General features: G+C 38.1%; 1 protein-coding gene across 1 annotated transcript in view; it reads left to right on the top strand.

Annotated features, from left to right (window-relative positions):
* LOC107667822 (protein TASOR-like) overlaps nt 1-23,004 on the top strand; it is a 53,381-nt gene that overhangs the window by 22,128 nt on the left and 8,249 nt on the right. Inside the window, exons 3-17 of the mRNA XM_016459536.1 lie at nt 506-598; nt 767-839; nt 4,203-4,294; nt 4,381-4,512; nt 4,625-4,758; nt 4,848-4,879; nt 5,228-5,333; nt 5,413-5,516; nt 9,410-9,516; nt 9,585-9,657; nt 9,746-9,823; nt 11,923-12,501; nt 13,416-13,690; nt 20,231-20,357; nt 21,092-22,098. Of these exons, the coding sequence (XP_016315022.1) occupies nt 506-598; nt 767-839; nt 4,203-4,294; nt 4,381-4,512; nt 4,625-4,758; nt 4,848-4,879; nt 5,228-5,333; nt 5,413-5,516; nt 9,410-9,516; nt 9,585-9,657; nt 9,746-9,823; nt 11,923-12,501; nt 13,416-13,690; nt 20,231-20,357; nt 21,092-22,098 (3,012 nt within the window). The remainder of the gene's footprint in view (nt 1-505; nt 599-766; nt 840-4,202; nt 4,295-4,380; nt 4,513-4,624; nt 4,759-4,847; nt 4,880-5,227; nt 5,334-5,412; nt 5,517-9,409; nt 9,517-9,584; nt 9,658-9,745; nt 9,824-11,922; nt 12,502-13,415; nt 13,691-20,230; nt 20,358-21,091; nt 22,099-23,004) is intronic.

Here is a 23,004-nt window from a genome sequence, read left to right as displayed (position 1 = left end):
CTAAATGATAAATGACTAAATGTAAATGTAAAGTTAAATATAAATATGTATTTAGATAAATAAAACATCCAAGTGCATTTTGGATAAAAGCGTCTGCTAAATGACTAAATGTAAATGTAAAGTTAAATATAAATATGTATTTAGATAAATAAAACATCTGCTGACCAAGTGCATAGACACCATAACACATTGCACTGTTTATTTAGAGAACAGTAACTAATTATATTCACTTCATCATCCCAGTGTGTCCTGTCAGACTGTTGTCTGCTCAAATCCATGTAGTCTCGTCCTTAAATCCTTCTGAATAATTATTTTTTATGTGGTCAACTGAGATTCAAGCGTGGCTTTAATGTTGTGTGCCTGTATTGTGTGTGAGGGTGTGTGGAGTTACATGTCTGTGGTTATGAGACAGATTTTGAACAATGATACTTTCAGCTTTGGATATTTGAGATCGATCTTTGTGCGTCAAGTACAAAAGTAATCTTGTGATGTTTTGAATGTGCAGTTCATGGAGAAGCGAAGGGAGCTCAAGCAGGATGGGCGCACTGAGAAAGAGCTGTCTGAGACTTTCTGCTTCCTGCTTTGTGATGCTCAAAAGGTAAACAACTGCTTTTGTTCAGCCATTCATTAGTTCAGTGCATTCAGAGTATCACGCAGTGACGTTCAGCTAAACAGATGATCATTTGTCATTCTTCGGGTCACTTTCTGATGTGGTCTCTCTCTTGTGTTTGCGTGTGTGTGTGTGTGTGTTGTGTGCTGGTTGTAGGTCTCGGTGGTGTGTGAGAGAGGACTGTCTGTTGGCAGCAGCTGGATCAGTATGTTGGGGAATCCATCTAAAGGTGAAATAACCTTCACAACACACACACACTTCATCACACTGATTCTTGAGTTTTGGTCTGTCATATTCTGCTAGGAGTCACAGGAAATTAAATAAGAGCTATACTTTTTGAGTTGTCAAAATCAGTTCTTGGTATGCAATGCATTAACATGCGTTTAGAAATACAACATGCGCCAACCATATTCCCAAATTTGTAATACTGAATTGTTTATAAATCTGTTGTCAACAAATGAGAAGCTGTAAGGTCTCCCTGCAGTTTTTCACCAGAATAAAAGTCCTATTGTTTAACAATTGAAAGCAATAAAATTAACACACAAATAAATATTAGTATTATAATTATGCTATTATTATTATTATTAATTTATTTTTATTTTACTGTATAAAACTATTATTAGATTAATATTTCTTTATTTTCAGATAGTTAATTTAAAAAAAAAAAGTAAAATAAAAATACAAAAAGTATTTTAATTTGTGAGGCACCAAAATAATATATATATAAATATATGTATGTATTTGTATGTTCAATGTTCAATTTCTTTATAAAGCACATTTAAAACAACTTTAGTTGGCCAAAGTGCTGTACATAAAGCGTAAACCTAATTACAACATTTAAAAAACGCACAGACCTAATTGAAGCATTGATATTACATAGACTTAATCACAACAGTACCATAACCTTAAAATAACCCAATCACATTTCATTAAACGCACAGGAGAAAAAAGAGTTTTAACAGATTAAATGATTCGGACACTGTAGAAGCAGTTCTAATAGATAGTGGCAGAGTGTTCCACAGTTTGGGACCCGCAACAGAGAAGGCTCTATCTCCCCTACATTTTAGTCTAGTTCTGGGAACCCGCAACATATGTGTATTCTGTGATCTGAGTGATCTGACAGGATTGTGTACAGTAATCAACTCCGAAAGATATTGAGAAGCAAGACAGTTTTACAGCTTTGTACTCGCAAAGCAAAATTTTAAACTCAATACGGTACTGCAACTAGGGCTGGGTATCGAGTTCGATCGATACTTTTAGGCACCGACCGAAATGCCTCGATACCATCGAGTATCGAAAAACGTCTCGTCGCTCGGTACCAAATTTCGATACCTAAGGGGTTAATCTCATCAGCGTCAGTGAGCCAATGAGCCTGCAGCACTAGGCGGTGTGTTCGACTAGAAGAGGTGCGGCGCAGATCGATCAGTGTTTGACATCCACGAGAGCGATTCGAAAGCGCGATTCGGAGCAGTCTGCTCTCTTTAGCTCTCGTGGTACTGTAATACACCGTTCGGTCTGCACAGTCGGTCAGAACACACCTACTAGTTTACACCGGTTACACTCAGAGATGTGGCGCAGCGTTTATAATTTTGTTCAGTGTAAATAGAAATCATGATTCTGTCTGAGCTATGAGTTTTAAAACGAACGCGCACTAGTGTAAATGTAGCCTAACAGATGTGTAAACTGAAGACTATTTGAGCTTTATTAAAACTATTTGCACTGATTTATTGTGTTGGTTACATTTTGTTCCTTTGTGCAGTGGCTCAGGAGATGAGTTTTTGAGTTTGTATAAACATCAACAAGCTGAAAAAATTTATTTTTTTTTTGATAATGTAATCTTGTTAAAATTGATTTCATAAAATTGGTATCGAAAAAAGTATCGTTCAGGAACTGGTATCGAAGTCAAGGTATCGATATCGAACATTTTTGAACGATACCCAGCCCTAACTGCAACGGTAACCAGTGCAACGAGCGTACGATCGGTGTAATATGAACCCATTTGTGACTGCCCGTGAGCAAACCAACTGAAGTCGATGTATCGATGAGACCAGCAAGCCATAGTAAAGCGAGTTACAGTAATCGAGTCGCGAAGAGATGAAAGCATGTATTACAGTCTCAAAACTCTTCCTACTTAGGAGGGGTTTAACCTTTGCTAATCTAAGCTCACAGTGGCATTAATTTGTTTATCTAGCTTTAGTTTGCAGTCAAGTATAAAACCCAGATTTTTAGCATTGTGGACTTGATATGGGGTAAGAGAGCCCAAATCAACTGAGCTCAGGTCAGTTTTTCCATTTGATCCAAACAATACAACTTGTTTTATCATTATTTTGATGTAGAAAGTTATTTGTAAGCCACGTTTTAAATTCAAGGAGACAGGCAGTTAATTAAATTACAGCAGAATTACAGCTATCAGCTGAGTATCGTCAGCATAGCAATGATACGATACTCCAAATCTCCTAAATATAGATCCCATGGGTAACATATACAGTGAAAACAGTAGCGGTGCCATGGTTGATCCCTGGGGAACACCACATGTAGAATTCGCTACAGAAGAGGAGTACTTGCCAATGCTGACTGAAAATCTTCTGAAGATCAAAACCAGTTAAGTACAGTGGTCTAGTACCAATGCAATGCTCCAGCCGAGACAACAGGATACCGTGGTCGACAAAATCAAATGCTGAACTAAGATCTAAAAGCACTAAAGCCATGATTGATATATATATATATATACATATATATAATTTTACCAAAACACCAAAATTAAAGTTTTCATTTAGCCAAAACTAAAAATATATCCAAAAACCAAACATTTAGTTTGCACAGAAGGCAGTTTTTATATCAACTTTATAATTATAAACTTCTCATAAAATGAATACTTATTGATGTTGAAATGTAAACGTTTAAATGCTAGGTGTAAATAAAAATGTTCTTTTAATGGACAATTTTTTCAAACATTTTGTAAATAATGAAGACAACAGGTTGAGTAAAAATATAATGAATATGTAATATAGTGCATATATTCGGCAAAATGTTCCTCTCTAGAGTTTTTTTTTTTTTTTTCCTAGCTGACTGATGAGTTTTGGCCTTCCTAAGGTCAATCTAACGTTACATGGCATATTGTTTAAAAAGATGTATTATTGTCATCTTTCCATGGTTGAAACACTGATTGAGTGATTACATGAGATGTTTATTTCGTGCTGTAACTAGTAGTAAAGAAATGAACTGAGGCGCCTGCACAGCGATCAGTCACGCCACATCAAACAGCGTCAAAACGCATTTATTGTTTGAGTTTCAGAGCTATGTAGAGCTCACTGTTTAATTAATCATTGAACACGTTCCAGCCTCTCCATTGTACGAGGATATTACGTCTACATATATTCTTTATGATTGGTTTTTGCTTTCAATATTAGGAAAGCTTTGAAGTATGATAATAACATGAGAAGTCATTTTTAAGGAACGGACTGGTTGTGTGTGTGCCTCCCAAAGGAAAAAAATAAAGAGGATAATAAAATAATTGAACTTTATTTTTATTTTTTGAAAGAGAGATGTAGTGTAGTGCATCCAGTGAATGCTGATTATGTTGATGTTGCAGGAGTTTACCTGTGTCAGTTTTCTGATTTACTTCAAATCGGCCCCATCGAGCCTGGGTCTACAGGAAACATCATCATATTTAAAGTTATAAAGGTACAGCAGCAGCTTGAGTGATGTTGTTTTCATGTGAAACATCAGTGTCGTTGAGTCTGAGAAATGTCCGGTCTTTTGCCCCACAGGGTAAAGTGAAGAGTGTACATGACTGTATGTCCATAAGTATGGATCCTACACCTAAATTTGAAAGCCACTTCTCCAAGAACTCAACCAGAGTGACATCCTTACAGTCGTACAGGGCATTCGAGTACACTCAGGTAAAATAAGTCATTCAAATAAACCAAAGTAAAACAACTCTCTATGAATAAAAACATTTGATCAAATGAACATGTGTTTCCTGTGAGATGGCTGAAGGGTCTTTCTTCACAGCAATACTTCTACGAGTATGTGGATTTCGAGGTTTCGTCCAGGCCGAGACACGCGTGTCCGTATGCGGTGGTCTCTTTTTACTTTAAAGGCAAAGAGTCTTCAACTGTGGCCCCCAAACCGCTGCCTCCTCTCAGGTATCTGACTGCTCTCCTTCACTCTGTCACGTGACTCACAAAACTCTTCCATTAAAATTGATTTTATTACATTTGTCTATGTTCCTCAGGTCCAACAGCCAGCCATCAGGGATGAGCAAAGGTGGGCATAACTTTATTCAGTAAAACAGCATTTTTTTGGTTATGAAAGGAACAGCTCACCAGTGTTTTCTGTGGTGCACAAAAGCATTTTTGGAAAGAATCGTCAGATCTCTTTTCTATACTGCGGCAGCTTATATTGTCTGGCAAGTGTTTAAAAGCACCATAAAGTAGTTCCTAGTAGTCCTTTGTGGAGCCATGATCGCAGTGAACTCTCATTGTATTGAAAACAATTCTTCAAATTCTCCTTAAAAATAACAGAATGCTGGTTTGGAAGGACATGAGGTCAAATATCTCTGACAGAATTTAAATCTCTGAGTGAACTCTTCCTTTGCTTTCGTTGTTGTGATAGGCAGGCGCTGTTTCACGGTATGGCGGGGACATTTTTTGAACGGGGGGAAAGATGTATACCAGGCCAGCCTTCGCTCGCTCTCTCTACCTTTCCTGCCCTACAAACTGTGAGTGTCATGGACCACAGCAGTGTGTGTTAAGTGACACTGGGCATGTGATGATGAGCCATGAGTGTTGTTGTTTCAGGCCAGAGAAGATTGAGATGGGTAAAGTCATGAGCTTGCAGCAGGTCAAGCAGAAGATCCCATCTGCCCTCTTCTCCTGGAGCCTCTACACAGGCAGCCATGAAGGTTTGACCACTAGTTTAACAGCCAATGCTGTAATCATCCACATTCCAAGTAGTGGACGACCGATATATATCAGAGCCGATATTCTCAACCGATATTTGCCTTTTTTTTTTTTTTCTTTTTTTTTTATGATCAGCATGGGACGATAAGTTTTTCTGTTTGGCTGCTAAGTGTTGTAAGCGGGACTTTTATTTTGATAGAGCTGAGATGCAGACACACAGCTCCCATTCTTCATTTATCATCATTAGTTTACTCTTTGATTAAGGGTTAGGTTACTTTATTTATACCCGCAGGTGAATTTGTTTTGCAGTAAAATGATATCTAATAATTAACAGGCATTCAGCAAACAGAGCTGGGTAGAAACTGTTTACATGTAATCGGATTCCAGAAATTAAGTACTTGTAATTAGATTAAATTACATTATAAAAATACTGGTAATCAGACTTCAGGTACCTTTTTATTGATTACATGATTATATATCATTCACACAATAGCAATGGATTATTCATAATTTATTGATTTTCCTCAATTCTTCTTTTTTATCTTTTAAATGTTCCTTTCTAAAATAGCCTACCGCTAATATACATTCAGAAAGTCTTCAGGTTTTAGTTAGTCAGCGTTTGACCACTGGATTTACAAAAATCATTTCAGGTTTATAAGTGTTTCAATGTTGCATCAGTGCTGATCATATTAATTTTTATTTGAATTATCACTCAGTTGGTTATTAACCATGAATTACTGTGTAATTGGGAAGCTTACTGTGTAATTGTCTTTCAAACACATTAAAATGCACAAAGTCATGCTATATCTTATTTACATGTAATGCAGGCATTCGCAAACTTTTGTCATCTGAACCTCTTTCACCTAATATATTTTCTTGAAGTACCCTTGAGATTTTAAAGGTCCCATGACATGCTGCTTTTTGGATGCTTTTATATAGGCCTAAGTGGTCCCTAGTACTGTATCTGAAGTCTCTTTCCCGAAATTCAGCCTTGGTGCAGAATTTCAGCCACTAGAACGTTATAATAAACCCAAACTCACAACAACATGCAGAGATGGAGTTTGAGACGCTCCACACATGTAAATGATAACAGTTCCTGTGGAACTACTGTGAACGGAGCCGCTGTGTGACGCATGTACTTAACCTACACGCATGTAAATAATTAAAGCGCATATACTGTATTAGAACTGCATCGCATATAATTAATTAAATCGTAGCATTGCAATTATGCTTAATTATGATTTTTAAATGGGTTTAATATATCATGCAGCCTTGGAAAACAGACTAATAATGTGTTTTATACATTCTCGTCTGTGAAATGCGCCACTTGCGGTATTTTGCTGGTTAGTCGACGCGATCAAAATGAAGTCGAGGATTTAAAAAAATGGAATAGTCTAATAAAATCGACAAATCGCGACAGCCCTAATTTATATAAGCCTTTTGACAGGTTGTGTCACAGAGCTGTAAAAACGGTTATGCTCACCAAGTGCTCGCGTTTGTGCCGAACTCTTATTACAAAGCAAAAACAAACACTCTTCTTCAATCCATGAACGTTTCTCTCAGTTAATGTGCGCGATCTCACAATCTGAAGCGTTTGTCATAGCAAATCAACACATGCTGTTGTGAATAATTAAGCGAAGCATCTTCTCATAGGATAAGAACACGCAGTCTCATGAATAATTTAATAGACACCGACGCGTCAACGATGTTGTAACAAAAGTTCAATGCAAGGAAGGAAGTGACCATGGTTGACGTTTTGGAATCTCGTGTAGCTTTATTCAATAACTCAAAATTCTAACAATCAAAAGTCGCACTCTCTGCGCATTCACACAATGTCAACTGCACAAATCCAGTACCTTGGGTCTCTCGGTCTCTGTTGTGTCACAGGTCACAGGTGTTCATCATTTTGCACTTGACCTACTTAAAGGTCCCATGATATGCTGCTTTTTGGATGCTTTTATATAGGCCTAAGTGGTCCCTAGTACTGTATCTGAAGTCTCTTTCCCGAAATTCAGCCTTGGTGCAGAATTTCAGCCACTACGAGCCAGTCCCACAATGAGCTTTCCTTAGGACGTGCCATTTCTGTGTCTGTAGCTTTAAATGCTAATGAGGAGGAGAGAGGCGGGGCAACTGCCATGCTTCGCTCGTTTGCAAGCCATGATGTCTCTCGAGGAAAAAAAAATATTGCGCTCACCTCGCACGGTAGTAGCTCATTTTCTCATGGGCGGGCCAAATTCTCTGGGCGGGCAAAGCAGAGAAAGGGGAGGTAACCTTTCCCCGTATGACAACATAAAGGGAAGATTACAGATTGGGCCATCTGAGCTTTCATTTTCTCAAATGCAAAGCAGGATACCCAGGGCTCGGTTTACACCTATCGCCATTTCTGGCCACTGGGAGACCATAGGCAGACTAGGGGAACTCATATTAATGTTAAAAAACCTCATAAAGTGACATTTTCATGCCATGGGACCTTTAAAATAAATATTTTCATAATAAAGTATCGCTTTTGAATGTTCACGGTTCTCTGATGTTGCTTAATGGACACATGACATGCAGGTAAACAAATAAAATATTTCATTTTTTAGTGCTTTATTTTGATTATTTTCAAACGATTTATTTTAATTTTACATTTTTATGAGTTCATTAATTATTAGCTTAAACTCTCAAACACCCTGCAGTTCCTTCATGAACCCCAGTTTAGGAAACCTTGACGTAATGTAATGTTTAATGCACTTAATGTTGTTAATGATAACGAATGGAATATATTTTCTTACTCTTTGTATTTTTATATCAATATGGTAGAAGTGTATCCTATTGAAATCTATCTGATAAACGAGTTGGGTCAAAAGTAATCTAAAAGTAGTCCAGTTATACTAACCTAAAATGTGTAATGTAATGGATTATGTTACAAACTAACATAATTACTAAACTAATTTGTGTCATGTAATTTGAAATCAGTAATGAACTACAATTTGTAAGTAATCTACCCAGCTCTGTCAGCAAATATGCATTTTAAACAAGTCTTTGAATATCGTGCCACAAACTATAAAAGATGAAGAATGAGGGCTCATGTTATGGCGCTTTTCCACTGCGTGGTACGACTCGGCTCGGTACGGCTCAGTACGGCACTGCACGGTTCGGCTCGGCACGGTTTGCGTTTCCACTGCAGTTCAGTACCGCTTTAGAGTGGGCGGGATTATTCACATGTCGTTATAGTTGCGCCGCCTCTACTACCACGACTAAAAAAAAACTTTTCATTCCGCATCGCCCCATCAAGCTCTCGCTGGATCCGCTCCTCTGCTATCAACGAGAGGAACGTCTGTACTTCCGCAACAGACAACACAACTTTTTGGTTGTTAAAAAAGGTGCGCTCGTTCAAAACAGTTGCGTTCGATCCTTTGCTGGCTGTGCTGATTTAAATCTAGCGGTTCTTTTGTGTTTGTGTCGCAAGTTCAGTGACGCAGGTAGTGACGATTCTCTCCGGCCAATCCGTGACCAGCAGAGTTTACACGTCATGTTTTGGTAACGGTACGGTTCACTTGGAACCCCAACCGAAGTGGTACTAAAAAAAGTACCAGGTACAGGTACTGTACCAAGTGGAAAACCCCCCTAAAGTGAACCGTACCGAGCCGTACCGTGCCTTACCATGCAGTGGAAAAGCGCCATTAGTCTGAAAATATATCGGTCAGCAACTACTCCGAATGAGGGATATTTAAGACTGATTTATACTACTGTGTCGGACCAATACAGTATTGTATATTGTGATGTGTAGGTTTATGCGTTTTGATTTTTGTCGTTGTTTTGCATATTAATGTAGGGATGTCAGTGCAGCATTGACTGTGCTTATAGAGAAGGATGATGTGATGTAAATAATGGCTCTGGTTTGTTACTGTAGTGTCTAAAAGTGGCATGTTCTGCAGTCTGTTTGACGTGGTGGAGAAAGACAAAGCTTCTCCAAAGAGCTTGACCGCATTGCTGCAGAAACTGGAGGAGGAGGGTCTGGTGAGCATCAGTCCTGATTAATGTTTGTGCAGCTGTGTGCACATGAGCTGATTGTCTCTTCACTGCAGGTGCTGGTGAATATGGTGAAGGACAGAGGTTTCCTCTTCTTGCTTTCTGCCAGTCAAATGGCCAACTCAAGCGGTATGATCTAATGATGGTGAAATGCTTGTGTAAAAGAAATGGATCTTCGAAATATCTGAGTGAAATTGATTTTATTTTGATTTTACAGAGCGACAGGGTGGTTGGAAAATGTCCTCTATACAAGCACTTTTTGTTTACCATGAGAAGCGTGACTTGTTAAAGATCTGTGAGTATTTGGAGAGATGCACATGATCAAATTGATGCATTTCTTCTTAAAACCAGAAACATATTTTATGCAAGCATGCAAACACAGATGTGAATGCTTGGCTAAGACATTGCAAGCACTTAGTCTCACACTTAACAGATCTTGTGGTGAAAATAAACGTCATAGCGGATGATGGGCACAGAACAGTAACAAAACTCAGAGACATTTACAGTCACACACAGGTGTATTGTGCAAACTGTACTTCATAGGGATGTTTAGATCGCTATAGAATAATTCACATTCATGTTTTTTTTATTATTATTAACTTTCAGATCTCAGTTTAAATGCTTCAGTTTGTTTTGATATTATATTATGTTAGGCCTATATTATAAACCTAATAAATAATTGACCTTGTTTTTTTAATGGAGTCTTATGCTCATCAAGGATGTATTTATTTGATCGAAAATACAGAAAAAAACAGTAATATTGTGAAACATTATTGCAATTTATAATATTGGTTTCCTATTTTAATATACTTTAAAATATAATTTATTCCCGTGAAGCAAAGCTGTATTTTCAGCATCTTTCAGCAAATTTCAGCATTTCCAGTCTTCAGTGTCATATGATCCTTCAGAAATCATTCTGATATGATGATTTATTATCAGTGTTGAAACGGTTGTGCTGCTTAATAGTTTTTTTTTTAGAACCTGTGATACTTTTTTCTTTGATTCTTTGATTCATAAAAAGTTTAAAAGAACAGCTTTTATTCAAAATAGAAATCTTTTCTAAAAATGTAAGTCTTTACTATCACTTTATATCCATTTAACACATTCTTGCTGAATAAAAGTATTAATTTCTTTAAAAAATTACTGACCACAAACTTATATGTATATTGTACTGTATATTGTAACACAAAAAGGAAAGTGTTTATTCAAAATACAAATTTTAACTTTTTATATATCAAAGAATCCTGAAAAAATATCACAGGTCCCAAAAAAATATTACGCAGCACAGCTGTTTCCAACATTTATTATAAATCAGCATATTTGAATGATTTCTGAAGGATCACTGAAGACTGGAGTAATGATGCTGAAAATACAGCTTTGCTTCATAGGAATAAATTATATTTTAAAGTATATTAAAATAGAAAACTTTTATTTTATATTGCAATAATATTTCACAATATTATTTTGTGAAATAATATTCAGTATTTTTATCAAATAGATACAGCCTTGATGAGCATAAGAAACTTCTTTAATAAACATTATTGATCCCAAACTTTTGAATGGCAGTGTATTATACTGTTAAAAAAATAAAAGCTTTTTCAGGTAACCTAAAATGTACATAATTTAGTCAAGGGTCAAATTAATTACAAATAGCACATTAAAGTTAAAAGTTACACATTTATTTTGTGCGTGCGCTGTACAGGTTTGGTATAAAGAATGTTTTTGCTCAGGTGGCTGAAATGTCTGCCCAATAGAGAAAAGTTTTGCTCAGCAAGAAGAAAAATTAGAGGGAACATTGGTTACAGGTATTCATGAGATCATACAGTGCATTACAGGGCATAATTAATGCATTAAAACTGCTTTTATAGTGCAATAGGCTTTAAGTAAAGTGTTAACCAGTTAAAGGGGTCATATGATGCGATTTCAAGTTTTCCTTTCATCAGAGCAGACTGCGCTTGTCGGAAGGAGGGACTTTGTAGAAAACGAAGCGTTTGAGAGAGGCGGGGCATAGAGGACCTACAATAATGTACAGTATTTGAAAAATAATGTGTTTTTTGAACATTAAAGCATGTCAACATATTCTGTTACACCAAATACACAAAATAATGATCTTTAAAAAAGCATCAAATGACCCCTTTAACTAACTGACTATAGCTTGAGACTATGCAAGGAAATAGTAATAATGAAGAACAGCAAGTTTTCAAAATGGATTTTTAAGATTTGTGTTCATCTTAACTGACTGGCATTCAGAACACAACATCATACAGAATCAAGCTGTCTTTGCTTGAAGTATCTGTGTCTTTGTATTTGCATGATTCAGTCACCAATCAAATATTATTTTTGATCTTAATTTTATTATTTAGTAATGAAACTCTAACGTTTGTCTTTATAAAGCATCAAATCCTTCTGAGAGCTGCAGACCTGTGTCATCAGAGCATCACAGTCCCATCATGCCCCAGCATGATTCGTTCATCTCCGCTCTTCACTACGCCCTCAACAAGGCTCGCGGTGACCCTCCTGCTGACCTCAGCGCCACCATAGAGCAGCAGGTTTACGACTACCTCACTAACCTTCGTGAAGGCCAATCTCCGCAGCGCATCCGGACTGACTACGACCCCAAACTGGACGTCAGGGACAAGCTCTTTCCAGCACCCAGGCAGAAGACAAACTGGGAGAGCTTCGTGCGGCCCTACATCTACAAACCGACCATGTTTACTATGCTTCTGGAGAACGTGAAGAAGAAGGTGGAGGAGCTCCATGTTCAGACTGAGAGAGCAGCCCCTCATAATGACCCGGTGAAAGTTAAAGAGCTGCTGAAGCTCATCCAGCTGAACAAGAAGAGCTCGAAGGGGAAGGCAGGAGATCCAGAGGCGTCGGGGGACACCTACACACTGAAGAGGAAGGTGGATCTCGATGCTCATGAAGGAAGCTCAAAACGCCAGAGAAATCAACCCAATGAAGAACTAAGAGAAGGTAAGGAGAATGAAGCTTGAGGGCTGCACGATTAATCGTATTTTAAACGTGATCACAATTTCTGTTTCCCTTTATGAAGTATAAATGGTATCAAGCCTCTATAAGCTTTTAACGTTGTGGATGCCAGATTGTATGTAATTTGGAGTTTAGTGATCTCTATTGAGATATTTTGCTCAAATAAAACTCTTTAAGGGGCCGTTCACACAGAATGTGTTTTTCCATTCCAGTGTGCAACTTTTCCATTGTCTTTCTATGAAAACATGCACTACTAGACGGATGGGTATGACTGTTGTGCTGGCATCTCTTTTGCAACGTCTCACTCGGCGTTTTAAGATGCTGTGTCAAGTTAAAAGAATTTAGATTTTTACACACAACGCCGCTCATCAATGTTCCAAAACTGTGGACCAATCAGAAGACCCCGGAGGCGGGGCAAGCGTTGCAAGCTTCTGTTTACAGTAGCAAGTTGTCATGGCAACTGTTTTATTTGATGGCAACATGGTGGAGGAGACATTCTACATGGCACTTTAAAAAAAAAAAAAACATTCCTGAGCGCTGCTTCTCGCATTTTTTGACGTAAAGATGCGTTCTGTGAACAGCCAGTCAGTTTTCTTTCACAGTCGTTTGCACTGTTTGCTGCGACTAAATCTTTGCAAACTATGCATATTGACTTTCTCTTCTGGTTTTCTTATGTAGAGGTACAATAATTCTGATGAAATGTAAAAAATTGAATGGCAATAACCAAGATTAATAAACGTGATTATATTTTTTTGCAAAATAACCGTGATTATAATGAAGATAATCTTGTAAAAATAGACCGGAGATAAAGATACAGCTAAGTTTCTCAGTGCACTGAGTCTTGCTTTTGACGATGAGTTTGAATTGTGTAACATCATCTAGTGTCCTCTCTTCATCAGCGGACGAGAGACAGTCCTCTCCATCTCTAGCCAATGTTCTGAGCAGCGTCAGCCTTCAGGACACAGACCTGAGGAAGGACAAAACTCAGGGAGCGCTGAAGATCATGGAGATCCTGGACGGCTTTGGAAGGACGAGTCTTGACACAGACCTGCGCAGAGACAAGACCCAGGGGGCGCTGGAGGTCATAAGGCTGATAGACAACATGACCAGAAGCGCCGCAGAGTCACCTGACGACACAGAGATGAAGGATGACACCGCTCTGTTGGACAGCATGGTAAGACTCGGCCTTCCAACTGACTGCGACATTGACTTGAGGAAGAGATTTGTGGAGGATGAACCCGAGAGGACCGACTGTCTGGAGGTAGATTAGTGTGCTCAAACAACACTACATTTACACCTTCACAAACTGGACATTAGTAGGGCTGCCTCCTAAATAGCTGACGAGAAGAGGCTTAGTCAGCAAAAATGTTATTAGTTGGTTAGTCGCAGAAATAAATAAAAGTGGTCTGTGACAGACAGATGGTTAACGGCTGGTCCTTGTGGTAATTACAGTATATCGGGCAGGAAATCCAAACGTTTGCCTATCATTCATACACCTCAAATATGGCTTATCATTTGAAACTGAAATATATAAGTAGTAGCAACTTTACATGGCCGCTTCCTCTAACGTTAAATAAATGTGCACTATTAGCCACATAACATGACATGGAGGCGCCGCCACGAGCAACAGTGGAAACAACTTAAAATGCACTGTCATACAGATGAGAGTAATACATCGTTAGAAACTGTAAAGGGTCTACTTTTACTTGTGTGCACTCACAATATCAACAATAACGAAAACAAACAGGACACGCTTTCTGCCGTCTCGGTCTCCTTGTCACAAAAATGAACCCAAACTCAGCTTATAGGTTACTTGCCTTAAAGACATGAGAAATAGATCTATAGAAAACTTGAAATGTCCACTTTTAAATGAACCAATTCAAAGGGAAAACAACACTCGACACTGACTCAGAAAACACTAGTTTATTAATGCATAATTAAAATCTTTCTTTGTCATCATTGCCGTTACTTGTGCTGGTGCTTCGTGGCAAGCTTTATGTGCTTGTGCTCAGAATATTAAAGTCCTTCCTAGTATATATTTAAGTAAATAAATTAATATAAATGTGTGATTAGTCGACTAATAGATTAAATAAACCATTATTAGTCAACTAGAAAAAACTTTAGTTAGGGGCAGCCCTAATATTAAGCATTACTTGAACATGTACATTCTGTTGTCATTCCAAACCTATGTGACAATATCTTTTTATCATATCTTAGAGAGCGATATTAAGATCTTGGGATGTTAAGAACAATATTGATGCTGCTTTTTTGTGCTTAATGAAAACATACAGTGACCAGAGTCTGTCAAGCTTCAAAAATGACTGAAATAATCTAATTTATGCATAATAAAGTTTTTTTTTTTTTTTTTTTAGATATATTTTATGTGACGAACAGAACAGTTTTAAAACTCGAAAACTTGAAGCTCTGAAAATCAAATATGGAGCTGTTGACCGCACTGGTGTTTGGTCACAAGATGCATGAAATCCAATGGTCTTGGTGCACCATTTTTTGTGGTTTGGACAAGTGTTAGTCCATTCCAGAGATTTGGTTTTTCGGCGAAGGTTTATCAGCCATTTATGAAGTGCACTCTTAAAAAGAGTGCCCAGAAGATTCTCCAAAAATTCAACCTTTTTGTTCCTCTGAAGAAAAAAAATCATACCGGTTTGGAATGACTTGAGCGTGTAAATGTGAACCGAATTTATTTACTTTGGCTTTAAATAGCTTCATAGCGTTGATGCAACAGGTTTGTGACATGAATATTTTGAAGGAGAGGTTAGTGTAGAAATTTAAGGATAGAGTCTGGGGAGAGAGGTTTTCAAGAAATAGTAGATGCCATTCTGCTAGTCTAATGTTCTAATGTTGACCAAATTGACCTATCGGTAAGCCCCTCCCCTCGAACGCAGCTGAGCCAATGGCAGTCGAGTATCAGCAACACGGGGAGCGGAACTCGGACATCTGTAGGTTTCAGTGCCATAGAGAAACATTGGAAGATCTGAAGCTTTCATCGGTTTGATGGTGATTATGCTACAAACACGGCAAAACGATGTGTTTGGGGTACTTATAACACTGATTCCAGGTCTCCTGAGAGGATGGGCAATATAATTTATTTTATTACATTTCCTAAACCCAAACAAAACAGAGCAACGTGTCCCTAAGCATTCAACCCCAATCCCAATGAAGACAAAAACGTTCATTTTCTGGGTGTCATACTCTCATTAAGTTACAATTTTCATCTGCTCAAGCAGAACGTTATTGTCATCTTGTGCTTCAGCAAGGTATCTCTGGCTAAAACCAGCTAACATTAAAGTTAGTGTGTCCATATACCAACCTAAATACTTCTCACGTCATGTACATGTTTGGTCAAAAACACCTAAATAAAGGTCTACATTTCAGTGCCTCTCCATATTAAACTGGTTAAATGTAAATTAGTTTAATCCTACCCTGGATTCTTCTGGCTTCTCCCGCTTGCATTGAGATCTGTAAACCCTCACTTCCAAATTAATCTTGTTACCCACCATATTTATTCTAAAATCTTTTATATATCCCTCCATGGCATATTTAAGTCCCATTTGAATGGTGGTCCTTCTGTGTCCAAAATTTATCAAAAACATCTTGGGACAAGGTTTTCACACTGACAGCTGTCATAGTAAGCAACTCCGTTAGCAACGGTAACTAAGGGGGGGCGGGGCTTACCGATAGGTCAACTGCTTTCCCAAAGTGTCAGTTTGGGGCTAGTTTCCGTTGTTTTGAGAAAAGCTGTTAGTTGAAGTGCTTGATTTTCACAGAAAAAGCGTGCAACAGACTACATAGAGAAGACACAGGTGAAGAGAGGAAAGGTGGGTGAGCGTTTGCAGCAGAAAGGGAATCTCATGCAGGTGATGGGACGAGAAGTTACGTTGTGGCACTAAACAAATGCAAATACGTTCCGTACCCACTGTACGTTTACAGACTATTCTTTTTTATAGAAATATACACTAATTTAAGCATTCAAGTTTGCCAATGTGTGTCAAATTAATCAGTTATCCACTTAGCGTCAATAAACGTCTCATTGCATAATAATTTCGAACTAAACTTCGACAAAAAAACAATGTTTAAAGACTATCAATACTTGCAAAATCCTTGCTGTTGTGTAATGATGGTATTTTTATCCAAATGTAGTCAAAACGCCAGTTTAACACGCTTAAAATCAGCATTAACTTTTCACCTCGCTTCTCTCAAAATGGCGGATGAACTGGCGTTAGCGCCCAATCGGTAAGCCCCTCCCCTCGAACGCAGCTGAGCCAATGGCAGTCGAGTATCAGCAACACGGGGAGCGGAACTCGGACATCTGTAGGTTTCAGTGCCATAGAGAAACATTGGAAGATCTGAAGCTTTCATCGGTTTGATGGTGATTATGCTACAAACACGGCAAAACGATGTGTTTGGGGTACTTATAACACTGATTCCAGGTCTCCTGAGAGGATGGGCAATATAATTTATTTTATTACATTTCCTAAACCCAAACAAAACAGAGCAACGTGTCCCTAAGCATTCAACCCCAATCCCAATGAAGACAAAAACGTTCATTTTCTGGGTGTCATACTCTCATTAAGTTACAATTTTCATCTGCTCAAGCAGAACGTTATTGTCATCTTGTGCTTCAGCAAGGTATCTCTGGCTAAAACCAGCTAACATTAAAGTTAGTGTGTCCATATACCAACCTAAATACTTCTCACGTCATGTACATGTTTGGTCAAAAACACCTAAATAAAGGTCTACATTTCAGTGCCTCTCCATATTAAACTGGTTAAATGTAAATTAGTTTAATCCTACCCTGGATTCTTCTGGCTTCTCCCGCTTGCATTGAGATCTGTAAACCCTCACTTCCAAATTAATCTTGTTACCCACCATATTTATTCTAAAATCTTTTATATATCCCTCCATGGCATATTTAAGTCCCATTTGAATGGTGGTCCTTCTGTGTCCAAAATTTATCAAAAACATCTTGGGACAAGGTTTTCACACTGACAGCTGTCATAGTAAGCAACTCCGTTAGCAACGGTAACTAAGGGGGGGCGGGGCTTACCGATAGGTCAACTGCTTTCCCAAAGTGTCAGTTTGGGGCTAGTTTCCGTTGTTTTGAGAAAAGCTGTTAGTTGAAGTGCTTGATTTTCACAGAAAAAGCGTGCAACAGACTACATAGAGAAGACACAGGTGAAGAGAGGAAAGGTGGGTGAGCGTTTGCAGCAGAAAGGGAATCTCATGCAGGTGATGGGACGAGAAGTTACGTTGTGGCACTAAACAAATGCAAAAAGCTGTTATCATAACTTTATGACTTCAGATATCTTCATACATTTCTCTATTACACACTTGTGTGATACAAATCATATAAAGATGACTATCTTGAATCACACACTCTGGCTATGTTTGGAATTGTATACATTGATATATGATCGAAAACAAGTCTTACAAAGTATATCTTGTAAAATAAATATACAGTCATTTGCAAAACTTTTGTCAAGGAACACAAACTATGCACAGAACGCCCCAGCGCAGACAGCCTTCAGTAAAGTAGAGTTCAGCAGGTCAGATTGCAGATTGAACCTCAGACTGGCCTGTCTGCAAGGACAAGGAGATACTTTAAAATCTAGTTAACTTCAAACTCAATGCCATAATTGTACAAAAACATTGTCTTGTGCTTTAACTTGAAATCATCAGTCACGCTGTGCTCATAAAGCCATAGAAGTGGCTAAACGTGACTAATGCACAACTGACAATCTGGAATACATAAACAGACGAGTGAAGTGATGCAAATACTGAAAGATTCCACTTCTGTTATTCCATATATGTGACCCTGAAGCACAAAAGCAGTGTTAAGTCGCTGGGGTATATTTGTAGCAATAGCCAACAATACATTGTATGGGTCAAAATGATTGATTTTTCTTTTATGCCAAAAATCATTAGGATATTAAGTAAAGATCATGTTGCATGAAGATATTTTGTAAATTTCCTACTGTAAATATTTCAACTTAATTTTTGATTAGTAATATGCATTGCTAAGAACTTCAACTTTAAAGGCGATTTTCTCAATATTTGGATTTTTTTCCAGATTCCATATTTTCAAATAGTTGTATCTCGGCCAAATATTGTGCTATCCTAACAAACCATACATCAATGGAAAGCTTATTTATTCAGATTTCAGATTATTTATCAATCTCAATTTCGAAAAATTGACCCTTATGACTGGTTTTGTGGTCCAGGGTCACATATAACAAGAAGTACGTTTGCAAAAGTGATATTGCTTTTATGTAATAATGCTGTAACTTGGGGAATATCCAATAGTGGTCGGCCGATATATCGGCTTTTATATTATTAGTAATAGAAAGGCAAACATTATAGTACTTTCTCATTTCCCATCAGCATTCAGCAAATACGCATTTATATAATTTAAACAAATCTTTGAATGATTAATGAACATTTAATTTCACAAAGCTTTCAGACTTAGTCGAATCTAGGACCTTATGAAGACCTTGTGAAGTGTGCATTTGTATCCTGCATGAACCTTCTCTGTGTGACGGTCGGTCCGTGTGAATTGAATACGGACAGGAGGAGAGTTCTGCTTCACTGGAGACGCGTGATCGACAAACTTTAAACTCGTGACTGATTTCAAATTATGCTGTGATTTATGCATTTGCCCACTGTCATATTCATGTCATTTCCACTGTGTGCTGTATGTAACATGAGTGTTACCTTGGCTTTATTTGAAAAAATATGATTCCCAATGCACACAAACTTCCCAGAATACTGAGTGCCCTGTTGGTTACAGTGTTGACTTCCTTTTTTTAATTATATTTTTTATTAAATATTTATTTGTGAAAAATACTTTGTCATCTAAAGTATAAGTATGTTTATTTAACACATTTACTTTTTAATCCATTTTCAAATTATTTCAAATTTCTTAAACATTAATTAAAATAAATAAAATTATATCGGCCATCCTGCTTTCCAAGATATCGGCATCGGCGGTCAAAAAACCCATATCGGTCAACCACTAATATCCACTAATGTACAGACGAACAGCCTGGAACGTTAAGGAACGCTACATCTTGAACCAAGTGGGGTTTTATTGGTAAGGGAAATGTGTAGATACATGCACAGAGACAGAACAGGAACAAGAGTTTTTCAATTATTATTACTGTTATTATTATTTTACTTTGAGAAACAACTCAAAAGTAATTTCTCATTTTAATTAATACCTTTTTTCATTTTTATGTTTTCACTCTGATCAAATGAGTCAAGAAGAGGTTCTGATTCAGGCCCACTGCATTGTGGGATACAGTCTTCCACCCAGTGTGCTCTGGTTTTGGTAAATGTAGCAGATCGTCGAGTATTCCACATACTGTACTCGTCACAGAATACATTCGGTGTACTGCAGGAATAATACGAGTAGCATGCTGTTCCTTTCATAGCCGTTGTTCTGCTGGTGAATGTAGAGCAGTAAGCTGTTCTGTTTCTTCACCAGCAATTGAATTTAATGCATTTACAGAACAAAACAGAGCAGATGAGTTAGAATACTAGAATAATACGACTGCACCTGATGTTTGCTCTTTACAGTTGCTAGTTTTGCATCTAGCCAAATGTATTGTTTCTTTGTTTCTTTTTTGATAGTTTGTATTTCTTCAGTCATTTGGTTTGTAAAGTCCTGGTGGTGGTTTTGATGTTTTTGCCATTTCAGGAGGAGACCGCTGGTAGTTTGAGTAGTTTAGAAGCATTTAGCCCTTGTTCAGATTCTGGAGGACAGCAGCGTGGCGTTAACCTGCTCGGAGAAAAGACCATTCCATGGGTCCTGATACCCATCACAGGTAAACTCACTTAGCATGATGTGAAGAACAAGAGCAATGCAAAATGTCTAATAATGACCTTGCACGTCAATATCAGCAAATAACTGCCAAAAAATATATATATAATTTTTTTTTCTTATTAGCATGCATATTACTAGCATATTGACTGTTTATAAAGCCATATTAATGCCTTATTCTGCATGACCATATTCTAGATCCCTTAACCTGACTCCTTACCTAAACTTAACTACTACAACAACTACCTTACTATCAATAAGCAGCAAATTAAGAGTTTATTGAGGGAAAAATCTTAGTTAATAGTGAATTTGATCTGTATTCCCTAATCTAAAGTCTATACAAGTTCTACCATAATGAAATACTAAAAGACTGTAAAGAGAAACTCAGCATTTTGAATTTGGAAGCTGCATTAACACATTTGATGGAGAATTGGAGGGAGTCTTAATTTGTGATCTCTGGAAATCAGAGTTGCCTTAATTTGGCGAGTTGAACACTAATTTAAGTTCAGTATTCTGTTATACGTGTTTATTATATATGTAATGCAACATGGGGACACACATAACAGTTTCCGGAGAATGAGCACTGCACCAAGATTGTCCTCATGTTAAAAAAATTGTAAAAAGTAAACCTCAGTAAATTTGTTTTTCATTTCATGTAAGTCGTTTATAGTTGTTTGTAGTGTATAAAAGAATATGATATACTTTAAAGAATCTGGATTTTCTCAATTGCTTGCTTAGGTCTGAAAACGGAGAGATATTCCCAGAGACGGATGGACTATCCTGAAGATCCACGCTTCGTTCAGAGCCCAACCGTGTCTATACACACCATGCCTGACACAAAGGACCTGTCCCCTCCCTACCAGCCAGACAGCAGCAGCACAGCGGTGGATCTGGATGTGCAGACGGCAGCAGAGGTTGAGGATGAAGAGCCCGTCGCTCCGGCTCTGAACACAGAGTGTCCTGCAGACAGCAGCAGCTTTGACCACATAGTCGATGAGCTCGTCTCTGGCTTCTCCAGTGAGGTGGAGCAGCTCTTGAGGGCCAAACGTATTCATTATTTTTCTTGCTCCAGCACTCAGGGCTCACGAGAACCGCTCCAGACTCCAGCTGTGCCACTTTCCAATTACGTGTCAAACTACAACACTCCGTTTCCCATCAGTAACTACATCAGCTCTTTCCACGACAGCCTGATGATGTTCATAGACCCTCAGCATGTCAGTCGATACCTCGGAGCTCAGGAAGATGTGACTTCCTCCTCGTCTGCTGCAGAAGTTCCTTCAGATGTCCCTGATACGTCCTCCAGCTTTAATCCGTGTGCTTCCTCGTCTTCAACCTCTAAACCCAGCAGCACCTTTGAATCAGCTCTGAGACCATGTTCCCCTTCTAGTGCCCTGCCTGAGCCAATGCCTCCGCCACAACATCACTCAAGCTTACCTGACCCTGATCTCCAGCATCAGATGTGGGCACTGGAGCAGGACTCGGTGACCCAGAAGACACGGGAAGCCAACATCCCTCATGATGAGATGAATGGGAGTCTGGTTGCTGAGACTACGGGAGCTGTGGAGGGTCAAACGGGCGCCTCGATGGGACACACTCATTCTGCCATCAGCAGTATCATCGATCAGCTGCAGCCCGAAGTGATCAGTAATCTGGTGGAGATCATCAAAGGAGTTCAGAAGAACATCGTCTACTTCTACATCCATTCCACGGATGAGGAGGAGAGTGACGTCTGCTGGGAGATTAAGGTACATCTAGTGCTGCAGACTGTCAGTCCAAATCCGATTTTTGTGCATGTCCGATTGGAATCTGATCATATTTAGCAAGTGTGAACCGATTTTTACAAATCTGTTTCAAGCTACATTCATATGTGGTTTGAAATTCCATTGAAAACGCGTTTCTGGAAATCCGTTTCAGTCTGACCGCTCAGATCGCTCGGATTTTATACAGCTTTTTCACATTCCCACGCCACGTAAATTGTAAACACGTCAGACGTTAGCTGTGTCCGAAATCACTCACTCGTTCACTGATCCCTATGTAGTGCACTATATCACTACATCATGTATCCCTAGGTAGTATATATATATATCAAGACTTGTCTTATATCTTTATCAAGATATATTCGAGACTTGTCATTTGCACTTATATATTGTTGCTCTTTTGTTAGTTTTGACTGCTTTTATTGTCCTCATTTGTAAGTCGCTTTGGATAAAAGCATCTGCTAAATGACTAAATGTAAATGTAAATATCAGAAAAGAGTGAAGTGAGCGAATCGGAGAGCTGGAGCTGTCGCAGGAACATCTTTAGCACATATGTACTTATATGTACCTTATTTTAGAAAATAATATTAATAACAATAACACTCACAATGACATGATGAATACCCTACCTTCAGGTGATTAATGAATGCTTTTTTTTAAATCATCCACCAAAATTATCATCACATCTCTATCATTTTTTGTAAACTAACAATTCCACTTCAGTAAATTAGTAAAACAGTAAACGGAGTAAATGACTGAATAATACACTTTAATATTAATAATGCATGAAATAAAAGTTAAAGCAGAAATAAGTGAAGTGACATGTGACATGTGGCCAAGTATGGTGACCCATACTCGGAATTAGTGCTCTGCATTTACCCATCCACACACACA

The sequence above is a fragment of the Sinocyclocheilus anshuiensis genome, unplaced genomic scaffold (assembly GCF_001515605.1).
Source record: "Sinocyclocheilus anshuiensis isolate Anshui unplaced genomic scaffold, SAMN03320099.WGS_v1.1 scaffold2209, whole genome shotgun sequence".
Classification (NCBI taxonomy): domain Eukaryota; kingdom Metazoa; phylum Chordata; class Actinopteri; order Cypriniformes; family Cyprinidae; genus Sinocyclocheilus; species Sinocyclocheilus anshuiensis.
Note: the sequence above shows the minus strand (reverse complement) of the source record. Positions and strands in the feature narration are given on the sequence as shown.